This window comes from Amblyomma maculatum, chromosome 2 (genome assembly GCF_055883805.1).
Source record: "Amblyomma maculatum isolate TAMU_Amacu chromosome 2, ASM5588380v1, whole genome shotgun sequence".
NCBI lineage: Eukaryota > Metazoa > Arthropoda > Arachnida > Ixodida > Ixodidae > Amblyomma > Amblyomma maculatum.
Window position 1 is genome coordinate 74660439 of NC_139345.1, and position 27549 is coordinate 74687987.

General features: G+C 47.8%; 1 protein-coding gene across 4 annotated transcripts in view; it reads right to left on the reverse strand.

The window, feature by feature from the left end:
• krz (beta-arrestin protein kurtz) overlaps window positions 1-18739 on the reverse strand; it is a 38587-nt gene extending 19848 nt beyond the window's left edge. For 2 of the 4 annotated variants that reach the window (XM_084594510.1, XM_084594509.1), the window contains exon 1: window positions 18443-18739. Coding sequence is in view for 2 of the 4 variants with exons in the window: in XM_084594508.1 (XP_084450634.1) it covers window positions 17858-17895 (38 nt within the window). In the remaining 2 variants the exon portion in view is untranslated. Of the gene's footprint in view, window positions 1-17857; window positions 18130-18442 lie in introns of those variants that run through there. The other 2 variants (XM_084594508.1, XM_084594507.1) reach the window with 2 other exon arrangements.
• Between the last annotated feature and the right edge of the window lie 8810 nt (window positions 18740-27549).

Genomic DNA, 27549 nt, shown 5'->3' on the forward strand with positions numbered 1-27549 from the left:
TATGCATCTAGCACAGAACCGGGTTAATTGGAGAAATATGGGAGAGGCCTTCGCCCTGCAGTGGGTATAGTCAGGCTGATGATGATGATATATATATACTTGAAAAAGACCGGACCCCGGTCGAAACGTCGAAATAAATCCACCGTTATGTTTTTAAACTCATGGTGATTAATTTTACATTTATTAATCAGTTGTCATCAACTCTCTCTGAGATATATATATATATATATATATATATATATATATAAGAGGGAGCGCGGGGCATTCTCAAATAGCCATCATGGAGAGTGCCGGTGAGCATCATGCGACAGTATGACTTCCTAATTATTCACCGATATTCACGGGCTCAAACGCCACACAAGTCGTTCGTTTTAATTCCCGCAGAGCGTGTCCACGCTTCTGCCAGTGTTTCATTTGTTAATCCGCGGCTCTCGACGTGTGGCACACCCCGTGCGCATCACGGATTAAACATGCACTACGCTCGGAGCCTCGATGTCGGCGGCGGCTATATAGGCGGGGCAGGCTCCATGAGGTCGCAGCTGCTAATGTTCCGGCCCTGCGGTCCCCGTGGCATTTGCTCGGCCCAGGAGGACCGGGCTGTCTCGACCCTCGCAGATAGACAAGGAGCAAACACGACTCCCCGGCCCGTACATCCGTTGGCAAAGAACGTCGATAATTCGATATCGGCTACGACCAGACAAGGCGAGACGACCACACACCGGCACGAGCAGTTGCGAAAGCAGCCTGCGTTTAAGGACCCCCTTTATTGCTGCAGCGGGCTTTATGTCCGCGCGTAAATACCGCAGTCGGTGCACTTGAGAAGGAAAAACGCGGACAGCGTCGCGAAATTCGCAAGTATATATGGTTAGAAGTGAGTGAAGCTTCCGCTGCCGCCCCAACAGCGGTGGACAACACGTGTGGACATATGTTCGAGGATGTTATTTATGTGAACCAGCGCCGGAAGACAGCGATGCCTCGCTTCTTTTTTCTTTCTTTTTGCGACGCCCCAGCAAAATCGTACTGCCGCTCAAACGCGGGTACCAGCGACCAGCTAGGAGCACAATGAAATCCTGTAAGCACAGGTCGCACTGTTGCTACGGCAACATGCTTCAGGTATATGCAACACGTACGGTGCTCGACTCGGCGACGTTGCTCGGTCAAATTAGGCTAGGTTTTTGGAGTAAAAGGTTATCGATGGCAACCGCAGACTCGTTCAAGGCCACTCAAACAAGACCAGACTAGATTTGTGCATCAAGAGAGTGTCCGCCTTGGGCACAGCTAGGATTTCTAAGCCAGTTTGTAAACCGCTAAACCACGAAAGGGAAATAACTAAGGATGGGATAGGGAAGGAAAGTACTGGAAAGTACTCGCAGATTATGACTAGCAGATTACCGGTGTCGCCCAAGAGGAAAGTATATAACAGTTGCATCTTACCGCGGTGCTCACCTACGGGGCTGAAACACGGGGAGGCGAACGAAAAAGGTTCTATACTTAAGTTGAGGGCAACGCAGAGAGCTATGGAACAGAAAATGGTAGGGGTAACGTTAAGAGATAGGAGGCATGCAGAGTGTGTCAGAGAAATAACTCATGTTACTGACATTATAGTCGAAATCAAGAAGAAGAAGAAAAGGGCATGGGTAGATGTGCGAAGAAGGGAATAACCGATGGTAAGTAAGAGTAACACATTAGATTCCAAGGGAAGGAAAGCGCATGGGCGGCAGAAAATTAGGTGGGCGAATGGGTTTAAGGTGTCCGCAGGAGTCAAGTGGATGCAGCTAGCAAAGATCCGGCTTAATTGGAGGAACATGGCAGAGGCCTTCGCGCCCTGCACTGGGTATAGTCCGGTTGATGATGATGCTAAACTGCGTTTGGTTGAACCGGCGACAAGTGCGGTAATTTAATCCTCAACATTCTGCAAGGTTTAAGTTTATGCATATAACAAGCTTTATCGTTAAAGTATGCGGTTATAATTACGTCACAAAGCGACTCAGGCCATGAGGGACGGCGTAGTGGAGGTCTCCGGAAATTTCGATCTCCTTAAGATTCTTTAACCAGGGTATTGGCGCTCCCAAAGATGTCTATTCGAGCATATTCCAATAGCACGTATCACATCCGAGGTGTCAAGTTTCATGACCAGAACCCTACATTTTTACGCATTAAATAAACAAAGAAGTTTCCTGTTTGGGCAGTTTTAAATGCGCGCTGGTTTAGTCCTTTTCAACGGAGAGGTCTGCGCCGTTATCTGCAGCTTCCGTCAAGTTAATTTTTAAATCTCGCATTCGAAAAAGTAATGGCCGCTCCTGGCGCAGCGCATTGAAAATGCTCGGGACCATATAGTAAATGATATATGCCCGGGGAGGGACTCGAGCGACACAATAGGCCTTTGTCGCCCCTTCCTCCTTCCGCCGTCTTTTTCCTGCAGTCTGCGCTTCGTACTCTCCGGAGGAGTAAGAAAAAAAAAAAAAAAACGCATCACCCAACTATATCTATCTTTTCAACTGCGCACATTCTTGAGCCCGGGGCCGCATAACATCCTCCACGACCGTACAGCTCGCTCATGACAGGCGCGGTCATAAATTAGCACGTCTGCAAGTCCGTGGACGTTGCTAACTCGGCAACGAGAGAGAGAGAGAGAGACAGACAGATCCGCACTAGACGTGGCCAGAGCGAACTGCATCAAGAGTATACATAGCTGGGCGAGTTGCTCTGAGTGTGCAGCAGGATTGGCGCATAACTAACAACACGCAGACTAAACGGAACTTGCAGATCCCTGATCGTAACCATGACTTATGCAATCAATCACGGCACAGTTCTCCAGTAGCGAAGAACTGAGAGCGGGAACGGAACAGTAAACGAAGAAATACAACATGAGAAAACCAGATATATATATATATATATATATATATATATATATATATATATATATATATATATATATATATATATATATAGAGAGAGAGAGAGAGAGAGAGGTTTGGTTTGTGGGGTTCAACGTCCCAAAGCAACTCAGGCTATGAGAGACGCCGTAGTGGAGCACTCTGGAAATTTAGACCACCTGGGGTTTTTAACGTGCACTGCCATCGCACAGCACATGGGCGCCGTGCTTTTCGCCTCCAGCGAAAAGCGGCCGCCGAGGCCGGGATTCGATCCCGCATCCTCGGGAACAGTAGTCGAGCGCCGTAACCACTGCGCCACCCCGGCGGGGTGAGAGAGAGAGAGAGGCTGCAAACTGCAGCCGGCAGTTCTAGTACACTATATCTGCAAAGTGAAAACCAGCGTCGAATTCGAGTGCGCGTACTACCGCTTTCGATGGTTCTGCGGAGCAAGTGTTCCGAGCATCTTCCTCCTTAGCCCCTCCATCCATCCATCCGCACGGCACGTTATTTTCGATACGTTGTCGTTTCCGCGCTGCGCGCCTGGCCCTCATCTGGGCCGCAGCGTCAACAGAACGAAAAGCCAGCTCCAAAACAAACCCAATTCTCGGCCCGCTGTGACACGAAACAGAGGCGCCAGGTATGCACTACAGTACACAAACGTAAGAGAATGCGGTCGCCCTCCCCGCTCGCTACCCGTGGGCTCGCTGTCCGCTTTCGTCCGCTGCTGACCTCGGAAAACATCTGTCGGAGACCTCCCGAACGCTCACTCAGAAACCTTGTTGACGAGCGACGGTTAGGAACATAGTATAAACACCTCAGCTTTAGAATAAATCTGACGCCTAAGCACCCCCCCCCCCCCCCATCCCCCTCCTCTTCCAAGCCCGCTCATCGCCTCGATCGATTTTGGATTGGCAAAGCCACGTAAGCATGTAAGCATGTGACCGAGCGATCGGGACGAGAGAAAAGACATGCGGACTTCCCTCGTGCGCCAGGCTCTATCTTCAAGTTTTTGTTTTTTTGTTTTTTTTTTTCCTTTTCTCTTTTAAGATTTAGCTGCTGCAGATTCACTGTGCTCCGCACGTTCTCCGCGTGGTCGGTGTATGGCTTTCTTGTCTCACACCTCAAATCCACGCGCACTGCCAGGATAAAAGACCCAACACTCACGACGTGGTCCAATAAAAATAAAGGCTTAAGCTTAGGTATAATCGCCCAGACAACACCCTTTACGAAGGCGTGAACACATTGCACCGTCATCATTCGTTCAGTGCTGTCACACAAGGGGCGAACAACGCAGGAACGGAGTACGCGGCCATGCAGGTATACGATCGGCGGTCAAACGGCTCGTGGCCAACCCGAAGTTCGCAAACGCTGTATTTTATATTTTGACAACTATTTCTTACACCAATCGTTTGATCTTGATGTGTGCGCTTGCAACTGCTGTGTGATCAACCAATTGTTATTCTACAGAAAAAAATAATAACAATGACCCATTACATCGCAAGGCGCCTCCATGCAGAACGCGGCTCGCGGAGCTATGGGATGCAGGCTCCAAAAAATTTCAGACTTTGTACTGAAAGAACTGGTGAACTTCATGAGCCGGCATTACCATCAGACTCGTTTTCTAACTAAAAGAAACTAAAACGTCTCGCCCCAGACCATAAATGTTCTTTACAATAACGAAAAGGAGGACTGACCTTCAATGTGCGCAACTTTCGGAGGGACATCAAGTCAACTGCCTACAATATACCCCTGTTCTCCCCTGCAGTTGATGACTTGATGTCCCTCCGAAAGTTCAGCCCATTTAAGGTCAATCCTCCTTTTCGTTATTGTAAAGAACATTTATGGTCTGGGGCGAGACGGTTTAGTTTCTTTTAGTTCGAAAACGAGTCTGATGGTAATGCCGGCTCATGAAGTTGACCAATTCTTTCAGTACAAAGTCTGAAATCTTTTGGAGCCTGCATCCCATAACTCCGCGAGCCGCGTTCTACATACCCCTGCTCTCCTCTGATGGGGCTAGGGGAGGTGGGTCACCGCCGCTTGCGGCGGGGGCTGGCCTGCCGCCGAAATTTTATCTGTTGTAGGCCGTCATTGCACCCGCCACCGCCTCGGTGGTGGACGACGGCTGTTGCGGCGCGCGTCTTTCTCTCCCTCTTCTTTTTCTTTCTTCTCTATTTTCTCTTCTGTCTGCACGAGGCAGCGGAGGTGGCTCGGCTACAGGGCCAGTAGCAGGCCCGTGCATTTTCTTTTCCTTCTTCCTATAGCCACAACAACAGCCTTCAATATATATGATGTGGGGCAACTCTCTCATCTCAAAATCGACTTTATTTTTGTCTTTTGAGGAGAAGTGACTAGTATTTACTAACCATTTTTCCGTTTTAGGACCTTTTTGCGCCATACTGAAGTAGTGAACGCACCCCCCCCCCCCCTCCCCCTCTTGATTAAACGCGCAAAACAAGTCGTTGCCAACACGGATCGCTCGCGTTGCCATTCCCTGAAGTTACGCTCGTCGCGACAATAAAGTTTCTCAAGCGTGCGCCACACTTCTTCAAATATGCTCGGCCGGAAAGCGTCACGTTCGCATTTCATTGCTGCAAAACGGACAAAAATAAGGATGTTCTATAAAGTTCTATGTCATCGATTGAGAGTGGTTCAAAAAGAACGTAAAGTATAGCAGGCTGCTGTCTCGTTTTTTTTTTTTTTTTGTTACTCCTAAACCACGCTTAATTCAATTCCCAGCTCTCTTCAATGACGCAGGAGCCCTGTCCGGTCGTTATAGCCTCCACGGAAACTGCCTCTTGCATTCTAAAAGCCGCTCGGGTATACGAAAACGTAGTCACAACACGCACAACCCCGCGCTCAGACTGCACGAGAGGCAGTGGGGAAGGGGCGAGAACTTAACGGGATGTTAAATTCAAATGACCGCTCGCAAACGCTTTCTTCCCAACTGCACACTGCGCACTTTTCGATGCTTTCCCGACCAGCGGTGAAGCAATGTCGTCGAATGCGGGGCGGGGCACGGCTTTTCTTCCTCAGACCTGGCGCCATCGAACTGCTTGTGCTGGCTTCTTCCCAAGAAGCAGGGATGCATGGTGTATACGTGTTTCGCGTCCGACGACGAAGAGGTCAGCGATGCAGTGCGCTCTTGGCTTCGACCCCCGCCTATCCACGGCTCTTCGACAAAGGTGACCGTGGACCGGAGGCAAAGTGCGCGTCGCCGGTGGAACGGTCTGCACCGAAATGCGCAGGGAAAAATTGCGTCCATACTTTTGTTACGAATGAAACACCCAATTTCGCCTCTCGGTAAAACAAAAAATACACCTCACTAGTCGGAACTCACATCTAATAATAATTGGTTCACAGGAAGGGAAAGGCTCAGTATCTGTCACACTTGTTTCTGTGGACACCTGAACCGCGCCGTAAGGGAAGGGAGGAAGGTGGGAGTGAAAGTGAACAGGGAGAAAGGGGTGCCGTAGTGGAGGGCTCCGGAGTAATTTCGACCACCTGGGGATCTTTAACGTGCGCTGACATCGCACAGCACACGGACGCCTCTTCGTTTCGCCTCCATCGAAATGCAGCCGCCGGCGGTCGGGATCGAACCCCGGAACTCCGGCACAGTAGTCGGGCGTCTTACCACTGCACCACCGCGGCGGGCCGGAGCTCATATCTACGTATAAGTTATACACTAAATTCAATCTTCGAAATTCCGTTTTTATAGCTTCAAAGTTGCTAACAATTGACCATGGTGAGCGACGTCTTGCATTATTTCGCGGAGACCAGTTATAGCAGTAGTTAAAAAAAAAAAGGAAGCTTGACTGTCTAACAAGCCAGAGAAATTATATGTCGTTGGCCTATAATTTCGACCAACGATTATAACCTCTCGTTTATATTTACTTTTATACTAGTCATGGAGAAAAATTTGCGTGGCGGTCACTGCAGAGTTTAGTTCTGTCCGACTGTAGCCGGATAACGAGCAGGATGTTAACGCTCAGTCATAGGTGAAAATGCACAGAGCGCAGGAGCCAGGACCATGGTGGAAATTGTATACCGCTGGCGTCGGTCGCCTAGGTGTACGTTTTGGGGTACATCGTTCCGTTACCCGTCACGCCTCTGAAGGCTGGGAGGCTCTACCTCGCCATACGTCATCTGCAAACGTACTGCTAACGTACTGCGCTGTTCACTGTCAACTTCATTGAGGAGAATTACTCCGCAAGCAGACGACATCACGTGGTCAGCGCACTGAATATAAAGTCGGAACTGCCGTTTCGAAACATGACTATTTTTCGTGGAACTTGTGCATGCTTTTGAATTTCCTCGCATGCAGTAAAAACAACCCAGATAAGCACGGCAGCCACCCTTCGAAATTGACAACCGCTCGTGTTTTTGTTCCATCACTTTTTTTTTTTTTTTTTTGCGACAACAGTTCCTTCTGCAAGCACATTCTGTAAAGACGGCAATAGCGTTGTCATTGTGGTTTGAACTGTGTAAGCACACGCAGCTGCTCCCTAGAACGTGGAACATAGCTGTCCTCTCCTTTCAGGTATCCGGAGCAGTAAACAAATGTTGATACTCCATGAGGCAATTTTCCGTAGGAGCTGCAAAACTATATAGCCGGAATTAAGCCAATTACCTATCAGATTAATGTCACCTATAGGTGACCTATATGGTTGTACCAGACAATACAGGACCTATAAGACCATACATAACCTATTAGGCCAGTAGGCTACAAGACTTATAAGACCAGCAGGCGGCCAGATCTATAAGGTCGATTTTCTGGCAGACCCATAAAACCAGTATGAATAATCTGATAGGTTTTTTTATTGTTTTTTTTTTCTGCCAGGGTAGCAACATCTGTGTGTTACATACAGTTCAGCTGAATGGTGAATCTGACAAAGATTAGCCAAAGCAGGCTATACTTTTCACAGCCTATAAGTGCCACCTTATATCGCTGAGGAAGAAAAAAAACAACGGTAATTTGTCCCCCATGTAGCAATACTCGCCAAAAGAAAAAAAAGAACTGAAAACTTCCCAAAATAAAAACCGAAGGCTGAACGCAACACATACTGTACACACAGCACATGTTGAGCACCCCCGCCCATGCGAACTAAGAAAACCCAAACGCGCCACTATGAGGCGGAACCACTCAAACGAGGATTCTCATAGACATGGAAACACTGACAGGCAGAGACGGAGGCTAGGACAGCGGAAAAACAAAACATAAACGAACAAGGAACGGATCTAGCACATTTCCCACTATGCGGACATTAGCTCAGCTAAAGCCTGGGTACCCGGCCTCTTTTGCATTGAAGGCTCCCAATAGGGATTTTTGTATGCGTGCACGTTGCTAATATTAGCAGGGGGCGATCGCATGCATCTCCGACAGCATATTAGTGCCGCCTCCGTGCCCACGCACACGACGAGGGCCGTCACACTGTCGCTGCGCCGCCACGAGAGCATCCATGCATTTGAAATGCAAAAGCACACCGCCAAACAATCACTCACGCGCGGCTGCACAACCGGCAGGGCTGTCACCAAACACGGCAAGAAAATAAACTAAATAAAAGGCAGCGCGTGACGGTAAATGCGTTGTCGTCACATTGCCTTTCTCTTCTGTCAGCGTCGCGAAACACCGCCCATAACTTCATCCGACGGCACATCGCATCATCTGGTACGCGCTCGGGATGGCACGGTGCATATATATATATATATATATATATATATATATATATATATATATATATATATATATATATATATATATATATATATATATATATACTTGGTCGACTCCCGTGCAGCGTCTTCTGGCCAGATGAATGTACCGAAACTCATCCCCAACTCGGGGGAGGGGGAGCGCACACACGAAAGGAGAGAACAAGCAGATTTGGGCCCTAAACAACGGTCGCTGCATGCGTCGATCTTTGCCCGCCAGAAATGTCAACAAATGTCGGCTTCAGTTTCCACAGAGCGATAACCCCCTCTTTTCCATTGCCTGACTTCTCATCCGACTTTTGGTGTCGATTTTCCTGCGTTCCCTATAACAAAATAAGGCACGCGTCGAAACATTTCCCTTCACGCTTCCGCTGTGCGGCCGCAACATGCATTTCCCCTTTCTATTTTCCTCCTTCCCCATTCGTGCCGCTGCTTAACACTTGATTCCAACACAAGTAAGCCGGCCACGCACAAGCACAGCGACGAGGGAATATGCAAAGAAAAAAAAAAAACTGACTTAGAAACATTAGGGACACTCGAATAATCGATAATTTTGAATTGAACATCCGATTCGTCGGAGAGCGAATCAGATTACAGCCATGCCCACATACGCAATGAGTGATTTTTCTTCAGTTGTGCAGATTCTGTAGTACTTCCCTGTGGTCTCTAGTTCTGCCATGTATTTTTAATAACTATCCAAAATTAGGCCGCTACGACAAACCATTTCTTTCATTACACTCGGATAAAACTTTGATCTCCAGTAACCATCCCACACGTAGTTCCTCCGTGAGAGAAAGTAGCCCCCTGTTTATGTTTTCCGGATAACCCAAATTAAAAGTTAACCGTCCGACCAAATTATAAGCTCAATAATTAAGATTCCACTGTGTTGTTTGGTATAGTCAAATATGAAAAACTGATTCTGTTCACTGTTCAGCGGAGTAATACACACGCTGCGTACCACTGCCAACTGTTAGCAACTGTTATTAAGTTATGCCCTACTATAGCAATGTAACATGTGGTAGGAAGTTACTCTATATCCACAGCCATGATTCTAGTTCACTATAGCCATGCCATTTGGCCCTTCAAACCTTTGCCAAATCCTGTGCCAGTCTCTCATGCTAACAGCCAAGCAAAACTAAGCCAAACCATACCAAGCAGTATACTTTCGCACTTCTTAAGCTGCAAATTTTTACTTTTAAGGAATTCGGTTCTTTTTTTTTTTTTTCGGTGTTTTGTTTGAAACGCAAGTTTATTTGAAAAGCAAGTTTGTTTTTTTCGGCGAATATAATTTTTGGAAAATGAAATACTACTTTCAGTGATTTATTGACAATACATTTTCTTAGCGTTTCTGCAAGCATCAACTAGGCTATTCACTAGAAGTTAACACTCAAATTGTAGTATTTGGAGCAGAATTTACAGAATTACTCATATCCTTTACAAAAGCAACGCAAGACTGAACAAGACAGACGGCAGAGCAAACGTTAAAAGCTTTCTTTTTTTTTTCTCTTTTCTTTTTTTTCTTTTTTTTTTTTTTTCTCAGAGAACTAGGTTTACATGTCACCGCTTGGTTGTGCGCTGAGTTGAACACGAGAGTGAGACACCACGTGTCGATGGCAGATGGAAGTGCAGCTCAATCGTCCATGCACGGTGGTGAACATCCAACACAGTTTCACAAAGGGATGAAGGGCGCTGCCATACTGACTGCGCTCGTAGCACAGAAAAGAGTTGACGACTTCCGCCCCCTTTAACTGCGTAGTAAAACAGATTTCGACGACCGACTACTGTGCCGGAGTACCCGGGTTCGAACCCGACCTCGGCGGCTGCGTTTCGATGGAGGCGAAACGAAGAGGCGTCGTGTGCTGTGCGATGTCAGCGCACGTTAAAGATCCCCAGGTGGTCGAAATTACTCCGTAGCCCTCCACTACGGCTCCTCTTTCTCTCTTTCCACTTTCTCTCCCACTTTTCCCTGCCCTTACGGCGCGGTTGAGGTGTCCACGGAAAACAAGTGAGACAGTTACCGCACCTTTCCTTTCCTATAAATCAATCAATCAATCAATCAATCAATCAATCAAGACCCCGAGGGGCGACCGATATCTGAAATCGCAGCTCTTTTCAACTTAGAGGGACTGTAACTTCCTTCTACTTTCAGGGACCATACTCCTACTTAACCGTCACCATGGTACCGACATTTTTGGGCTAAAACCAAACATTTAAAAACTAAATTCAGTGAGCGTTTTTCGTCTTTTATTTATTAAAAGCGAAAGTCTAGTAGATCAGGCGGGTTTCGTGCAACTAGATGTTTTGTCAGTCACAAACTTACTTTTCTATTCATTAACTTATGGGCATAGAGCTGATATTCGGACTTCGAAGTCAATGTTGCGTCTTTCAACAGCTGAAGCTGCAGCTCTATAGCATCACCGCTCGTGCTTCTCTGTTTGGCGCGACTACTCGTTTTCTGCGGGTATTCGCACAAGCAGCGAATATTAGTTAGGACATTCGATTCGTATACTGGTTCGTGTTCGATTCGGCTTTTGGCCGCACTATTCGATGCTCGCATCGTATTCGGCAGAAAAGCTAAATTATTAGCATTCCGATTGCGTTAAAGGCCTCGTCCTACAGAAACTCCGGAGCCGGCGTTGTCGCCGTTGTGAGTAAAACAATCGCGAACACGCCGCCCCTGGATGCAGATGGTAGTTGGTTGGTGACAGGGGCGTAGCCAGGGGGAGGGGGGGTTCAGTGTCCCCTCCCTAAATTTTCTCAGCGCCGCATCACCCCAGCCCACCTTCTTTCAGCTTTTTTTTTCTATTAACAATTTGTTTTTCGGCCGGCGGCGCATAACACCGCCGAAAAATAATTCTGGCTATGCCACATGATAGGTGCCATTGCCAAGCTGCAGGAGCTACCAACTCTATTGGGCAGCACCTTTGAGATGAGAGGCTGCGATTGGAATTGGACCCTATACGGAACACGCTGATCCCGTGTCAGACACACGCAGGGGTGTTCGCACGGCTTGGTATCAATACGTCGGATGGTCTTTTATGCAATGTGGCGGATTATTAATGTGTGTGGGTGTGCCGTATAGTGCAGGCTCAGATTAAATGATTAGTGATAGGAGCGAGCAGCGAAGTGCGTGCAAGCGAATGAACATCCGCAGACCGGAGCTATTCATGCCGTTGAGTCATGCCAATAAAAGAAGGCTCCCCTCAATCCTTCCTACCCCGACCACAACTATTATGTGCTCCAGCACAGTTTGATTTAAAGATAAGTAAGCGTCACACGAACCACGGCACGGTGTCACGCTCGGAGAATTAATCAATATGCAGCCATTTGCGCTATAGTTAAAGGGCAACTCCGGTGGTTTTTTCATCATTTTGTGTTTTTGGTTGAATTATATTTCTCGGCATGTCCTGACTCCAACACAAAAAAACGTTTTTCGAAATTCCAATTAGAAATATATTTAAAAAATAAAAACAGCAAATCGAAACCGAAACTGCTTTCACGGCCAGAAACGACGTCCCAGTTGACGAAATGGTGACGTCACACTCAGTATTAGAAAAACACTCGTACGTGCGTTGGATGGTGAAAATAAAGTATGGAAATCATGACGCACTGCATGAAATGTCTGAGGTAGTTCAATATAAGCCTCACAATTTCATAATCACGCGGGAAGTGGACGGTAAGGCCGGTATACTGTTCGTGACGTCAGAAATTCAGTGTTGCCCGCAGAAATACTCTCAACTTAAGCCATGAAAACGGCATATTTTAAAGCCGTGTCGCGCGTGAACGGATTATCGCACGGCGCCCAAATTTTGTCGAATGCGTCAGGACGGAGCGCAGAACCTATGGTAAAAATTTTACCCGAATATTCGAATGTCAAAAAAACCTCCGCAGTTTAGCCATGCGATATACCCAGGCTATCTTTCTTTTGATATCCATACAAATAAAGAAAGAAGGAGGAGGCCCCGTCGACAGCAGATCGAGAAGAAGTGGTTTGCGATTTTTCGCTTAGTAACCGTTTTACGAAGTTTAAGCAGTACTTAACGGTTGCATAGCTTTACGAGACAGCTTAAACAGATGGCAAAGCTCCACACATTCAATCACAAAGCTGCTGACGCGACCACGCAACAATAAATGCGCGCTACCAATGAACATTTTTCTTGTGTTGGCAGCTGCTTCTTTGGTAGTGCCATTCAGTGAAAAACGTTAGCTATATACAGATGCCACACACTCGACAAGCACTGCTGGCGCAGCACTGTGAACGAAAAGATGGACAGGATATATATTTGCAGCCTGTCATTTTTTACAGGCAGATTTTCCGCACTTTCCACCCAAGGAAGAAAAAGAATGAACGCCGCTCACATAGGCGAGCATTTTACTCGAAAAGTTCCTCTCGCCCCAGCGGCAAGGTGCGTTTCGCACGTTTCTACTCGCCACGCCCCCTTACTCAATAAAGACGACGTGTTGGGTAAAGTGCGAAATCGAAAGAACCAGGAGAAAGAAACTTAATTCTCCGAAAGTATATAAGGCACCGCAGAAGGATTTCTTCTGGGCCCCAATTCTGGCCGACCAGACATCCTAAACTGTCACACGCTACTCGCTCAGCTAGATTCGTTGTCGATCGAGGTCTAGCCGGCAGCGCTGCTCCGCTTTTCGACCATTTCCATCCGTTTTCCCGCGCCGCCGCTGGAGTTGCAAGGGGAAGGGGGGGGGGGGGGGGGGGGGGGAAGCCGAACGTGATCCCCAACGGGAGACATCGCAGCGCTCCATCCAGCCGCTCCGTCTCTTCTTTCGCGCCTTTCCTCTTGCCGCCCGAAGATAATAACACCGCACTCTCTCTCGGATCGATGCACTCCCGAGGAACGGCCGGGGACGACGCGTAGGGCACATCTCGCACGGCGGGAAGGAACGACTGCTCATCACACGCCAGATAAACCGGGAGGAAGAGGCCTCAGACCATGCGGCGTCCCGCGCGCCCTCTGCGAGCAACCATCCATTTGTCTTTCGATATATCTTCCTCGGTCCCCATCATGCGTCCGAACCATGCACTACTTCCGACGTTTGCGGCCGGAAATCCTGCGAGGCGTTATTTGGGGCCCCGTTTCGAACCTGGAGTAAACCGCACCGACGCCAGGAGGTCCTAATAGAGTCGCGGATTGTGGGACCTCGTTTTGCACACGATTTCTGTAGCAATCAGCAAAAACTTAATGTCGCCAGGGAGCAACATCTGGTTTCCTTTAAGAAGGTCGGGATGAGTTTCGTTTGGATATAAGTCGCGATGTTATTTACCTGCTTTGCGAAATAAACGACAGAACTCGAGCGTCCGCACTATTGCCGCATGAGGAATGATGATTCAAGACATTTATACGTGTGCACCACCCAAGCCAGTACTTAAAGCATGCCGGGCCGAAAGAACCGCGAATGTACGAAATAGCAGTCGCAAGGAGACGCAGCCAGACTACATGTCTAGACGCGGAGCTCCTCTCTACAAATGTCGCGCCGACGCTCGATTTAGATTAATCGTTACGAAATCGAAGCCATGCTGCACGGTCTCGAATTCCCCGCAGCAACCTCCCGACCGAATCGTGTGCGCATAAAGAAAAGACTAGATTCTAGCATTTCGAAGCAACAGCGCATGGTGAAAGCGTAATTCGCTATTTCAATGCGCATGCGCTGTGGGACCCACGGCCGTTTGGGGCTGGGCATCGCTCTAGAAAATTTACTGCATGCAACTACGAGACGACGCGTTGCAAATAACTCCTGTTGATCGTGTACAGACAGCGGCATCGGTGAGGCCATGCACGGCTACTGACTTAAACCCCACGAAAAGCTGTTCTCGCGGTCGGCGTAGCAACATTAAAATAGCAAACAAACAAATTATATTAAGCGCCAGTGAGGGTTAACTGGACAGGTATGGAAGAGTCCTTGTTCTGCAATGGACGCACTTAGGCTAACGATGATGAAATATAAATAGACCATTAGCTGCATTTTAACACGTCATCACATTTATCATAAGACATCCACGTCGCTGTATTTGCAAGTCGAGTCTGTATATATGCTTTCTATACCCTCCTTGCATTTTTAACGTAGTAACCAGTCTAACTAGAATTTTCCCAGTTTCTTCCTTCTTAAACAGCAGTTAGCCGGGTAAATCGATTCCTTCACGAACTTTCGAGGGTGACGCTTTGCGATCTCGAGGCCAGCAGCCGTATACGATGTGTACTTTTGTGCGTAACACGAGCTATTCCTAACTAGGCTGAAACAGAGCGGCGACGGACGGCGATGCACACACGCTCACATCGTATTCTGCCCCATACTCAACGCCGACTGACCTTCCTTGACATGTGAGCGTGCCGGAATGCGCGAACATCATCATTGCCGGGTGCGCGCGCCCGATTCTTGGCTCGCTGCGACTGTTTTCATACCGCGCTCGGAGCACGTGCACGCGACGTACGCTGTTCAAGGCTAGCCGTGACGTCAAATCCACGGAAAGCGACTAACAACTCGGTACCAAAGCATAACACATGCTCGCCCGTGCGGCACAAAACGCGCTAGAAACAATCTGCAAATATATAAAGAGATAAAGGTAGGACGGTCGAATAGCTATGCGAAAGGGATATTATAGCGACCCCATATGAACATGAAATTCCGATCTGACAGGCTCAGCTTGCTTTTCTGCACATTTATGAACGTCGGACGAACATCGCATACACACTGTACGCACAATGAACTCTGTGAGAAAGGCAGAATCGGTCCATTACGAACAGTCAGGACAGAGTAGTGAACTTTCTGGAAATATTTCCTGAAATCAGTCGCTTCTTTTTGCTTCCGAAACGTCCAAAGGGTAGCCAAACCACTTCAAAAAAGTCGTTCATGTTGTGCTCGCGCAGATAGTATAGGGGGTCAAACAGGAAACCGCATTCGAAAACTCCAACGGCACTTTTAAGAATCGTCAACAATCAATAAAAAATTATAGTTGCAATCAACATTCGCCAGAGTACATTGGTATGGCCCCGCCGTAGTGGCGCAGTATTTAGGGCGCCCGACTGTAGTGCCGAAAGATGGAATTGCAGACCCAGCGGGCCGCTTTTCGATGGAGGCGAAAAGCAATTGTGTGCTGTGCGATGTCTGTGCACAGTAAATATCCTCACGTAGTCGAAATTTCTGGAGCCCTCCACTACGACGTCTCATAGTCGGAGTCGCTTTGGGAAGTAAAACCACATAAACCAGACAAACCAGTACATTCGTATGAATTGGAAAAAAAAAAAAAAAAAATTTTAAATGCCGCTGCGCTGACTAGTACGTTCCCTCGGTTAAGCTTCCCTCCATCTTAACACAGTCCCCCAAATGGTCGTACTACATATGTAGCTTTTAGCAAAAAATGAACGCATCCTATATACGTTTGGTTATCGCTGCGAATATTTAATACCCCCAACTCTCGGTTAGCGCATGGGTGTATTTATTTGGCAAAGAGAACGAAAATTTGTCCGACGTTTACGCCATTCTCGCCTCTCTAAACTGTGCCGGCGCAAACGTTATTGGCGCCCAAATCGCAGTACCTTAGTGCTCGTAATTTTTCGCACACTATCGTCACAGCCGCAAGCCAATCAGGGTTGGCGTCGGCGTGAGCGAAAAATCACGTGCATGCCTCTAGCAGGTCATGTGATCAGGCAGTGATTGGTCGCCGGGTTGTGTGACGTCACAAGACCAACTGGCAAAAAAAAGCCGCGGTTCAGGCGTCCATAGTGAAAGTGTGACAGGTACTGTGCCTTCCCCTTCCTGTGAACCAATTAGAATAGGAATTAGTTGGTAGGAGCTGCAGACTCGGGCAGATCCAAGATGGGAACCGCGAGTACACCGGGACATATAGATCCCGATTAAGCCACGCTTTTACGTTTGTAAGGGTCAGCTATACGTGCCGATGCAACACCACCTTCACTACTCCGATGTCGGGTGGTCTTTCATATAATGTGGTAGGTTAGGGTTGTACACTAAACAGCATGTGTCGGATAATAGAAGCACAAATTAAGGGATTGGTGATTAATCCATTAGAAAAGTGCACGTACGCGAAAGTGGATCCACAAAAGGAGTTGTCTACGGGACGCTCCCGTAGGTGGAGCTGAAGTGTACCATCAATATATTTAGACTATGCCGCTTTGCTGATACGAGATGTGGCTCGTGCATATATGCCTTATTTCAGATAGACAGACCTCCCAGAGCAGGTATTTTAATTTAAAAGCGAAATCTAGAAACGAAACCTGCTAGCAGGTAGTTTAGGACCACACACAGAAGTTATATCCAGTGCCTCACTACTGTACAAGACGTATTTACACTTATTAGGCCTTTCGCAAGTATACAACTTCGCTCATGTGAATTCTCGAGTTCGCGGGAAAATATTTCCAAAATAAAATGGGCATAATTTTACAGTTACGATCTTTTTAAAATCGAAATTAAGCAAAGCTCAGCGAAAACGCGTCAACAACCTCCGTTTGAATTCGTCAAAAATAAAAATAAAGGTAAAAATATTCTTCTGGTAATATTTAACCCAAATACTAGGGCGCCAATGCCTTCGCTACAATTGAACTTCTCTTGCTAATTAGACCATTTGTGCACGGAAAGGCAACTTGCAATTCCAACCTATGCCCAAAGAGCAGTGATGGACGCATTTCCCTGTACCATGCAGCTAGTGTGGGGCCACTATGCGATTGTTTTATAACAGTGGCCTTTCATGCTGGAAACTACGTTTGTACTTTGCCTTGCTTCAACAGTTTTCAAGCTTTCTTTCTTTTTTTTTTTTAACCTAACACACACATGCGTGCATGCATACACTCGCGCCCACACGCGCGCTCACACAAAGCGCACGTAGGTCGTAAGCGCAGGCGTTCAAATGCTATCAGAGGCAATGTCGGTCATGGGATTCAGTTTCGTGTTCACAGGCGCTTGAAGGCAGGCTACGCTCGCTGATAGAGATCTAAATGTGCATCTGCAATGCAGGCTAGGATCTTTCGGAAACCTAGTTCTTGCTTCGGAGTAAAAACATATACACCAACAATTCTCAAAGTTTTAAACATTTAGAGAGCTTTCCGACATTCAGCCTTCTCACTAAGCACGGTACGCAACACGGAAGAGCTGAAATTGATGTTCTATGAGCTAAAGGTAACGTTACAGCTAATCAGTCAAAATAGTATCTACGGTTAGCGCGTCCCGGCAGATGCAAACCAGAGCTATAAAGGTAGGCAGATAGGAGCACAGAGGGTGAACCAACGCGAGTTTACCTTTGCAAGCGTCCGGCACAAAGCGCCCCTCCATTCATTTGCTCCGCATTTTGACACCTAGCACCGACAGCCGATTAGCGCCTGCTCCTGCTTCTCTGCGTGCCGGGTGAAAACGGACGGATGCTTCGATCGCCTTGTTTCCGCCAGTGTCCCTCGAAGGCGTCACAAGGCGCATTAACGGCCTTCCAACGGCTGCACAAGTGTTGTGTGCGCAGCCAGCAGGTCGAAAGAGCTCGTCAGTGACGCACTCGCCCTGCGTCAAATGGTTCCGGTCCCATGCCGTTTCCTTGCTCGCAACGCTAGAAAGGCAACCGTGAGAGGGACATAAATTGCCGGTTTCGCGGTACGTTGTTGTTGCAGAAGAGTCGAAGGTTACATCCGTTTAAAGCGCCGGCCTTGGCCAGCCTACACGGTCAGCGCGCAAATAAAATATACAGCAAAAGGTGCCGGGCCGCGGTCTACCGGAGAAAAAAGGACGCGGACGCGCAGCTCGGACGATGCGCCGTGCAAATCGCGCGCTGTCTTCGGGCCGTCATGCAACAATGCCTGACGGAGAGTGCTGGAGTGAAGAGCAAGCTGTCGTACCGAGAGCCGCAGGTGGTGACGGATGGCTTCCGAGGTGGGCGCCGCAGCGGCAAAGTGGCTCGGCGCAATGGCGGATGCTTGTCAGTCGGGGCGAGGCGTGTTTTGCCGGCTCCTCGGGTATGGGTGCCCGCAGGCGAAAGTCCGCATCAATGCTGCTCACTGGGCCCGAGAGCCGCGCCCGACGCGCACGTAAAACACTATTCCTCGGGCGGCGTCCCGCCCGCGCATCCGACACTCCCAGCGGATAAAATCAAGCGCACGGACGGACTCGCGCAGGCGCTCGGACGGACAGGCGGCGCTGCAGCACAACAAAAACCGAGAGAGCACAGCTACCCGCGACTGCTGCTTTTCTTCGCGCTGATTGGACTAGACACGTCACGTGCGCAACGCTCCATCTTGCGTAATTTTATTGCGCGCCATATTCAAATTTTATATTAGCACAGACATGCGTAAAACATTATATATCAGGGTTGATGCTGTATCAGCGCATTCATACAATCAAAATGTAATCAAGATTTCATAATGAGTCGCTTAAGCTCCACGGAGATGCGAAACGACGAGGGTGGTGGCAGTAAAGTCACGCCCAGCTGGTGAAGGGCGCAAATTTAGTCAACACAGTCATTAATTTGCTCTTATAAGATGCACATCAGTGTTAAAACATAACCTTTAAAATTGCATGCGGTTTTTACGCATAATTTGCTGACTTTAGACCGCTTTCATTGTTTTCACTCTCTTTTTTTTTCGTTTTGTCTGATATTAACCGAATAACATAACATTGCCTTTATCGTTGACCAAGAGAACGCCTTGACTTGATAAGGAGAGAAAATTTTATACTTCCAAGCCATGTTCTTTTCCCTAATTTTTTATTCCTATATCCCAGTAGTAGACCAATGTCTGAAGCTCGTCCTCATCGGAGTTTATAGTAACGTTCAATAACTAAATCCATTCGATTTTTCCTCCCTGGTGCCAACAGATCGAACACTAGAAACCGTCTTTGAGATACCCGCATGTTCATGCAAGGTTACGGACAGCAGTAATGCACAAATTCGTACCAACCTGAACAGGTTGCAAGTCTATTGATCATAACATATATCGCATTTAGAAGCCTATTTCTTCGTTTTCGACTTCAACTACCAAATTATCGATTGCCGACTACAAACGGCCGGCTGATGTTTGGATGCAAGGTTACGGACAGTAGTAATGCACAAATTCGTACCAACCTGAACAGGTCGTACGTCTATTGATCATAACATATACCGCATTTAGAAGCCTGTTTCTTCGTTTTCGACTTCAACTACCAAATTATCGATTGTCGACTACAAACGGCCGGCTGATGTTTGGTTTAGCTGGCAGCCGACTTGACCGGCTGTTAAGCTTTGTACCGGCATCGAGGCGAAATTCAATGTACATATAACTGGGTAAGGGCTGCCAAGAAAGGTTGGTCTGGCGAAGTATAATGTACTAGAATAATCAATGTGCAGTGATGAGTTTCCGATCACCTTATGGCTAATGCCATTGTAGCCGACCGGCCCGCGGGCCAACTGACATATATATACTTTTTGACATGCCTATCCATCGTGTGACAGTCGCATGCGATAGTGCAGAGTGCATATGTGCGCGTTGTTCATACTCTCACACTCCCTTTTTGCCGGTACATGTCTACTCTTTCGTCGAAACTACGTACACGGCAGAGTGCTTCACGCTCTTTTGCTTCGGACGTATGACCGCCCATAGTGAACTTGCATGATTGCAGCGTAACATGTTGTCTGTCTGTTGCGTCATACCAAGGATCGGAATTACTGAACGGCACATGCACATATAATTCCAAGCGAATACTCATGTGCCTATGTCGCACCATTCTCGTAACCGAACTAGCAAAATTTACGGTTCAATAAGCTGTTCTATACACTTTTTGTAACGCTCATAAAAACATGTAGGACGCTGGCGCCTGCAAATACCTTTTGTCGATAATCGGCACGCACACGCTCATAAAAATAGATCTCTGTGCTACAACTTACATTTTCCCCATTTTGGTTGTTCAAATCTACGGCAACCGTTCCCGTTAATAAAACTCTCTTGCAATTTTCCCCTCGATTTTCCCGAATGTCCGCGAGCCGTGGCATATCACTTAAATAGATATGCTGTTGAAAGATGTGCTTTCAAGAGCTGGTTTTCAAATGAAGATTTGAGAGATGATATTGAGACGTGAGGAATACTGTTGCCAAAAATACTTTTATTGAGAAACGGTTGATGCATCATTTTGTGTTATTCGTCGATTACAAAGGTGCCCTATGTAATATAGGGAGTTTGCATGAAGCGATGCATGCTGGGTAATCCGCCATGATGTTGTCGTTGGCAGCAGACGACTCAGCACGGCTGTGCCACACAGCCTCGTCTACATGGTCGCGTAGTTCGCGCAGACGATGCTGGCGCGATCGGACAGGCCGACTGCGAGTTCTTCACGATTCCAAAAATACGTCTGCACGAGGGCGAGAAGGCAAATGATTCCTCTAGCGACGCCGACGCAAAATGGCTCCCACGGGCCAACACACGCGAGATCGACGCCAATTCGGGCAAGTATCAAATTACTTGCCAGAACTAGAAATCATGAATGCCGGCGATGTCGACGAGCGGCCAGGTCCATACGCATAGTGCAGTTAGTCGTTCTCGCGTAGCTTGAACATGTACGCGTCGCACTGCTTTGCATTTCTTCATAGCGCGCCAGATTTTTCAAGCACAGCGTCGACGCGTACGTTCCTCAGGAATATGACGACAGTTGCACGCATGTAAGGGCAGCGCACGAAAAGCCGCATATATGCTCGGTGGACAGTCGATAACGACAAGGCGCTTCTCAATTCAGCCTGGCTGCGCTGCGTGCCGTCTGCTGCCGGCGACATCATCATGGCAGATTACCCAGCAGGCATCGCTTCATGCAAGCTCCATATACCCCAAAGGTCGGGCTAGTGACGGCGCTAGCGTCTTCTTGATGCATGTTCGGGATGAAACCACACTCTGCAAGTGCACATTGCTTACACTGAGGTACCGCGCTCCGCGATTCTGGACTCGACAGGCATCTACAACGCCCTCGAAGAGTGGATCGCAATAGACACACAAGCTCAACTTCGACTCCAAGCCTTTAATCATTGGCGGGCGATACTTGGACACCAGGAATACGACGTAACACATCCCCGCCATTACTTCACCACCCCATCATTGGAGACAGTTCTCAGGGTTCAGGTCCTGCTATCCCCCAAATATGTCGTCGAAGAAACACAGAGAGGCCCGATCGTCTTACCTGGCAGGACATAGCTGCCAATATTACCCCTATACGGACGCCAGCCATAATCTATCGTAAAGCCAAATGGCCGTGCCATAGGCAACACTGAACACTTCCCTACTCTTGCAGATATTATAGCCATAGCCGAAGCCACAACGAATCCCTGATCACAAGAGAAGAAACGCACACTACGGACCGATAGTAAGGGCTCGCCTGACAGTTTTCTTAGAAAATAGGCTACTAACTCACCTTCACTCCACCATGCAATACCACCTTCAAACATCCTCAGCTATACGTCACCGTTCAATGGGATCCTGGTCATGCGGGCTTCGCAGATAATCTAAGAGTGCATACGCGCTCCTGCGCTATAATGTTAATCCGGGACCTCCCTCCCTCTGGCCCGAGGACAACGACCCACGGAACCTCAGGAAACACCTGCGCAAACGCTCAAATAACTAAGGAATAACCGAAGAACATTACCTTACCCACCCAAACATATGAAATGGAGGAGGGCAGCATCGCCCGCCGCGCCTGATGACTGAAGATTATACGTAACTGCATTCGTGGCCTGCCAGGAGGATCAACTTGCGCACACTGCCATGCACAATTGAGCAAAACAGCAAAGCCACAAAAGAAAACACTCTAAAATAAGACACATATACGCCTCGAGGAATAGTAGAGCTAGCTCGCTCCTTCAGCGCGGTCCGAATCGTCCCTACTGCCACTGTTGGTAGAGCAACGTCCGTGGCGTCTCGGGCGAGGAATCATCACGCGTTTCACACACGCACTGGTTCCCGTGTCCTCACTTGATTCTCAAAGTAATTTATAAAGTTGCTACCTACGTATACCTAGTCGTTTATAGTTGCTCCCGCTACTAGCTACCACGTCTTGTATTGGTACGCGATCGAGGCGGAGCACCAAAAAGAAAGATGCAAGATGGCGTATATGATTCGGTTTGGTTTGTGGGATTTGACGTCCTAAAGAGGCTCAGGGTATGAGAGACGATATGTTAGCACAGATTTTTAGTTGTTTTTTTTTTTATTCACAAAGGGGAGGGCGCCGTAGCGGGTAGCCAGATAGAGAGCCTATGGCGTTTCTTGGTACCGGCCTCGGTGAGGCTCGCATTGCCCCTTGCGGGCCGTCTCGGGTGTCCGATGAGCGCGTGACATAGAGCTCGTGCCTCTAACCCGCGGGCACGCGTGGCGGGGGCGGGGAAGAGGACGCCCATTTTCGGTGGAAATAAAAGTTGTCCAACCAACCAATCGTGGCTCTTCCGATAAATTCTCTGGCTCGCGAGGCCCGTGCTCTTCCCGGCGGGCCGTATCGCGGTTGTCCGATGGTGACGATGTCGTCAGTCGTAATTGCACATACCTACGGTGGCGGTTGTCCGTTGAACAAGCGTCGCAGAGGTCGTGGCTCTTCTTTCTCTCGAGGCTCGAGACTTTCGGTCGGTTACACCACGGTCGCCTCGATCAGCGCGCGCACTGCGGGGACGCCGCGCGCGCACCGATTGAGGCGGCCGTGGTTACACCAGCAGCGGCACCGACGGCGACGCGGAGCTGCGCTCTAAAACATTCCGCCTCTGAAATAACGTATCATACTTTCATAATAATGTTATAGGGTGTTCATGGTTGCTCCTCGAAATTAAATTTAGGGGCATCAGAGGCATGTACAACATTGTATTATACTCCTTTATCTATTAACCTAAACTGTCCGTTCTCGCTGTCGCTCACCTCTTTAATTTCTCCTGCCTGTCTCCTTACTATCCCTTTATTTTCGCCACCCCAGTTCAAGTGCTTCACATCATTTCGATAGCAGATACCGGAGCAGGCAAAATAATATTTTCCTTCCTGTATTGTTTTATTTTATTCTGTTATAATAAAGAACCGCTTATTACTACATCAGAGGCCCACTGCGAAATCAGAAAACTTGCTTGGAAACTTTTTTCGACATATTCCCCATGTCTCCGAACAACGCACAGACAAGGGCGATGACGTTTATTCTCCGCTGCAATTGATAATAATGCATACATAACCGTCTAGTCCAACAAGCCATCTATTAATACTCCTATGGGCGCTAACCCTACATTTAAGTGATAACGATGATATTAGCGATAACAATGACAGTAGTGATGACAATGATGATGAAAGTGGCGATGAGAATACCGGTGCATTTTGTTGATGATAGTAGCGATAGTAGTATCAAAGACATGACGGTATACAGTTGATGAAAACAGTCCTGTAAAATGGCTTTCGCCATTACCGCTTTTAAGCAGACTTCTCTCTGGCGCATAAGCCTGAGCAAATGCACTGAGTCTATTATAGATTTCTTTCGTATACTGTCGTCCATTCTCGACGGAGCACAAATTGCTCTCATGGAGGCTGTTCGGCTGGGCGTAAAGCTCTTTAGCTGCCCAGGCTGCCGCCTCGAGTAGTCCCTTTTCCCAAAACACTGCAACTGTGTAGACCCAGGAATAAATTGCGCATCGCCTCTTCTCCTCTCCATTTTGTGGCGAAAAGCAAGGCGCCCGTGTACTGTGCGATGTCAGTGCACGTTAAAGAACCCCAGGTGGTCGAAATTTCCGGAGTCCTCCACTACGGCGTCTCTCATAGCCTGAGTTGCTTTGGGACGTTAAACCCCACAAACCAAACCAAACCAAACCATTTTGCCCTCTCACACCGCCGCCTTCAAGACATGACCCTTATAATCATGTTTCGATTCTATCTACGAACAGCAGGATCATTTCCCTTTGTCTTTTGGCAGTCCGTTGATAGAACGTGCATGAATGAAGACGCAACGGACACATAGTGCCGGCTGTGCTAAGTTAAATTGGTTCACCGGAAGGGAAAGGCGCAGTAACTGTCACACTTGCTCTGTGGACACCCGAACCGCGCCGTAAGGGAAGGGAGAAAGGTGGGAATGAAAGTGGAAAGAGAGAAAGAGGAGCCGTAGTGGAGGGCTCCGGAGTAATTTCGACCACCTGGGGATCTTTAACGTGCGCTGACATCGCACAGCACACGACGCCTCTTCGTTTCGCCTCCATCGAAACGCAGCCGCCGAGGTCGGGTTCGAACCCGGGTACTCCGGCACAGTAGTCGGGCGTCTTACCACTGCACCACCCCGGCGGGGCATCCGGCGTGCACATAGGGCAATTTTTAGCGAAAAAATTGCCCACGATTACGTTACTTCCTAATGCAAAATTTGAGCGCAGCACATTTTTTTAATGGTTCACAGGAAGGGAAAGGCGCAGTATCTGTCACACTTGTAGCTGTGGACACCTGAACCGCGCCGTAAGGGAAGGGAGGAAGGTGGGAGTGAAAGTGGATAGAGAGAAAGAGGAGCCGTAGTGGAGGGCTACGGAGTAATTTCAACCACCTGGGGATCTTTAACGTGCGCTGACATCGCACAGCACACGGACGCCTCTTCGTTTCGCCTCCATCGAAACGAAGCCGCCGAGGTCGGGTTCGAAACCGGGTACTCCGGCACAGTAGTCGGGCGTCTTACCACTGCACCACCCCGGCGGGCTAGCCATCTCCGCTGCCTCGTGCGGACAGAAGAAAGTAGAGAAGGAAAATAAGAGGGAGAGAAAGATGCGCGCCGCAACAGCCGTTGTCCACCACCTGCGGTGGGTGCAATGACGGTCTATAACAGATAAAAATTCGGTAGCAGGCTAGCCCCCGCCGCAAGCGGCGTTGGCCTACCAGTCCCAGTCCCGGCCCAGTAGGGCAAGGAACAGCCGCCCTTAACACAAGCGTTTAGGGGTAGCTCGGCTGGAAACGCTGATTGGTCCAAAATTTGTGACAATCAACGTCATGGGTTACGTGATATTTTGTGACGTCATGTCCGGATGTAGGGCGCACGTGTTTTCCCTAGACTGTCCCTGGATTCCCCATGCTTTTCAGAGGCGCGACCCGGTGGCATGGCCGGCGGTGTCGGCGGTAGTCGGCGGCGCGCCGCAAGCAAACGGCAGCTGCCCAGCCGATGGCCGTCGGCGGAGAGGCACGAGGCTTAGCTTGCATGCAGTGCGGACACCGTGGAAACGGCAGCGACGTCAAATAACATATGCACGCTTCGAGCCGCGAAGAGGTTTCCGAACCAGCTTGTCACACCACACGAATTACCGGGGGAAATCACGGTTTAATTGCTTTTCCTCTATCTAGATCTGTGTGAGACCTTTCGGCGACAAAAACAATCGAGGTTCGCCAACGCAGTGTGACCTGTTCGTAGGCCGGCCGGGCGAATTTTCCAGTGACAATTGCACACCATGTTTGCGGTGATTCCGCTCTTCTGCACATTTCGTATATTTGCAAAACGTTTCCTTGCAAAATAGCTTTCTAGGTGCGACGTCTTTCAGGCGCGCAGGCTGTCGGCAATAGTCGTCCGTCCCGTTGTCATGCGTCCCGATATAATTCGGTCTTTTTCTAAGCGAAATAGTTCATTATGAATTGTTTTAACCAGAAATGCGCTCGGTGACCGCTCATATTGGCTAAAAAGGGCCTAATTTCCTCACTCCAAACTAATGCGCCGGCGAATGCATATGATGCCGGCCGGCAACACCGCGGCGCCGGCGCTATTATAAGCACATCCTAGCTGCAATAGCTAGCTAGTCGATGACTGTAGGGGGCAAAAAAAAAGGCTTTGAGGTCAAAGGGAATAGAGATACGTACTAGGTCATTCGACTCTACAAATTTTTTAGGTCAGAATTGTGATGCTGGGAGTGATATGTTGATTAGGAAAAAAAAAAAAACTAAATAAGCTGTAGTATTAAAGGATGACCTCTCACTGTTTTGGTTACCCTGTTGCCAAAAACAATTAGGTGCCTAGTGAATATCCTATTCTCATTTGGGCTATGATTATTATAAAACTATGTAAATCATTTCACATTGATCAGGGCTTGTTTTAGATTAAGTTTAATAAAGCAAATCCCCATCTTGCACTTGGAGCATAATGCCTTCATACCTCAAATAAAGTTGATGGAGCATATCATAAAGTCGCAATTAATACAACCGGATTTCAGAACATTCAGCCTCATGATTTCAGGCTAACGAGAAGAAATGTTGTACATTGTTACTAAGGAGGTCATGTTATATATGGGTAACTATAGGATCATTATAAGATGTGTACTTTTTAAGTAGTACAGAACTGTGCGTAGCCTTTAGAAAACATGAAAATATTGCAGCGTATATCACATGAAGAGTAATGGCATTGTATGTTTTGTAAGTGTCAGCATATGTTTGCTGTCAAATTGAGATCCATGTGATGCATGCATCTTTTAATGACTTAGTGCTTGTTCTAATGCAACGCATGGACCATTTCAGCTTGTCATGCCTTCGCATGTCTAATATGTAATAAACAGCGTCTTACGTCTTCTGCATTTCTTTCACAGCAACAAGTTTTGCATCCGTCATATGTGTCAATTGTGATTTTTAACTGGACCTGTAGCCTGAAACAGACTGCTGACTGCCATCACAAATTTGTTTGTTATATATTCACACACTGCCTTTATTTTTGTTCATAAAAACATTGAAATGCTTTAATAACTTTCATTGCCTTGAGTAAATGTTTGTCATTCGTTACATTGATTGCTTGCAGTCCAGAAATTCTTTACATTCTTATTTGGCTATACCTTACACTTACAAACACATATAAAGTTATATATGTGCTACACTATTTTTCCTTCCATTTAGTATCTCTTTCACACAACCTCAGAGTTTAAAGACAATTATTTATCAAACAGCACTTGTGAATATATCTAAGTGGACACTTTTTTAATTGCACAATGATGGCATAATGCAATGAAGAATAAGTTAATGTGGTCCACCACTTCAGT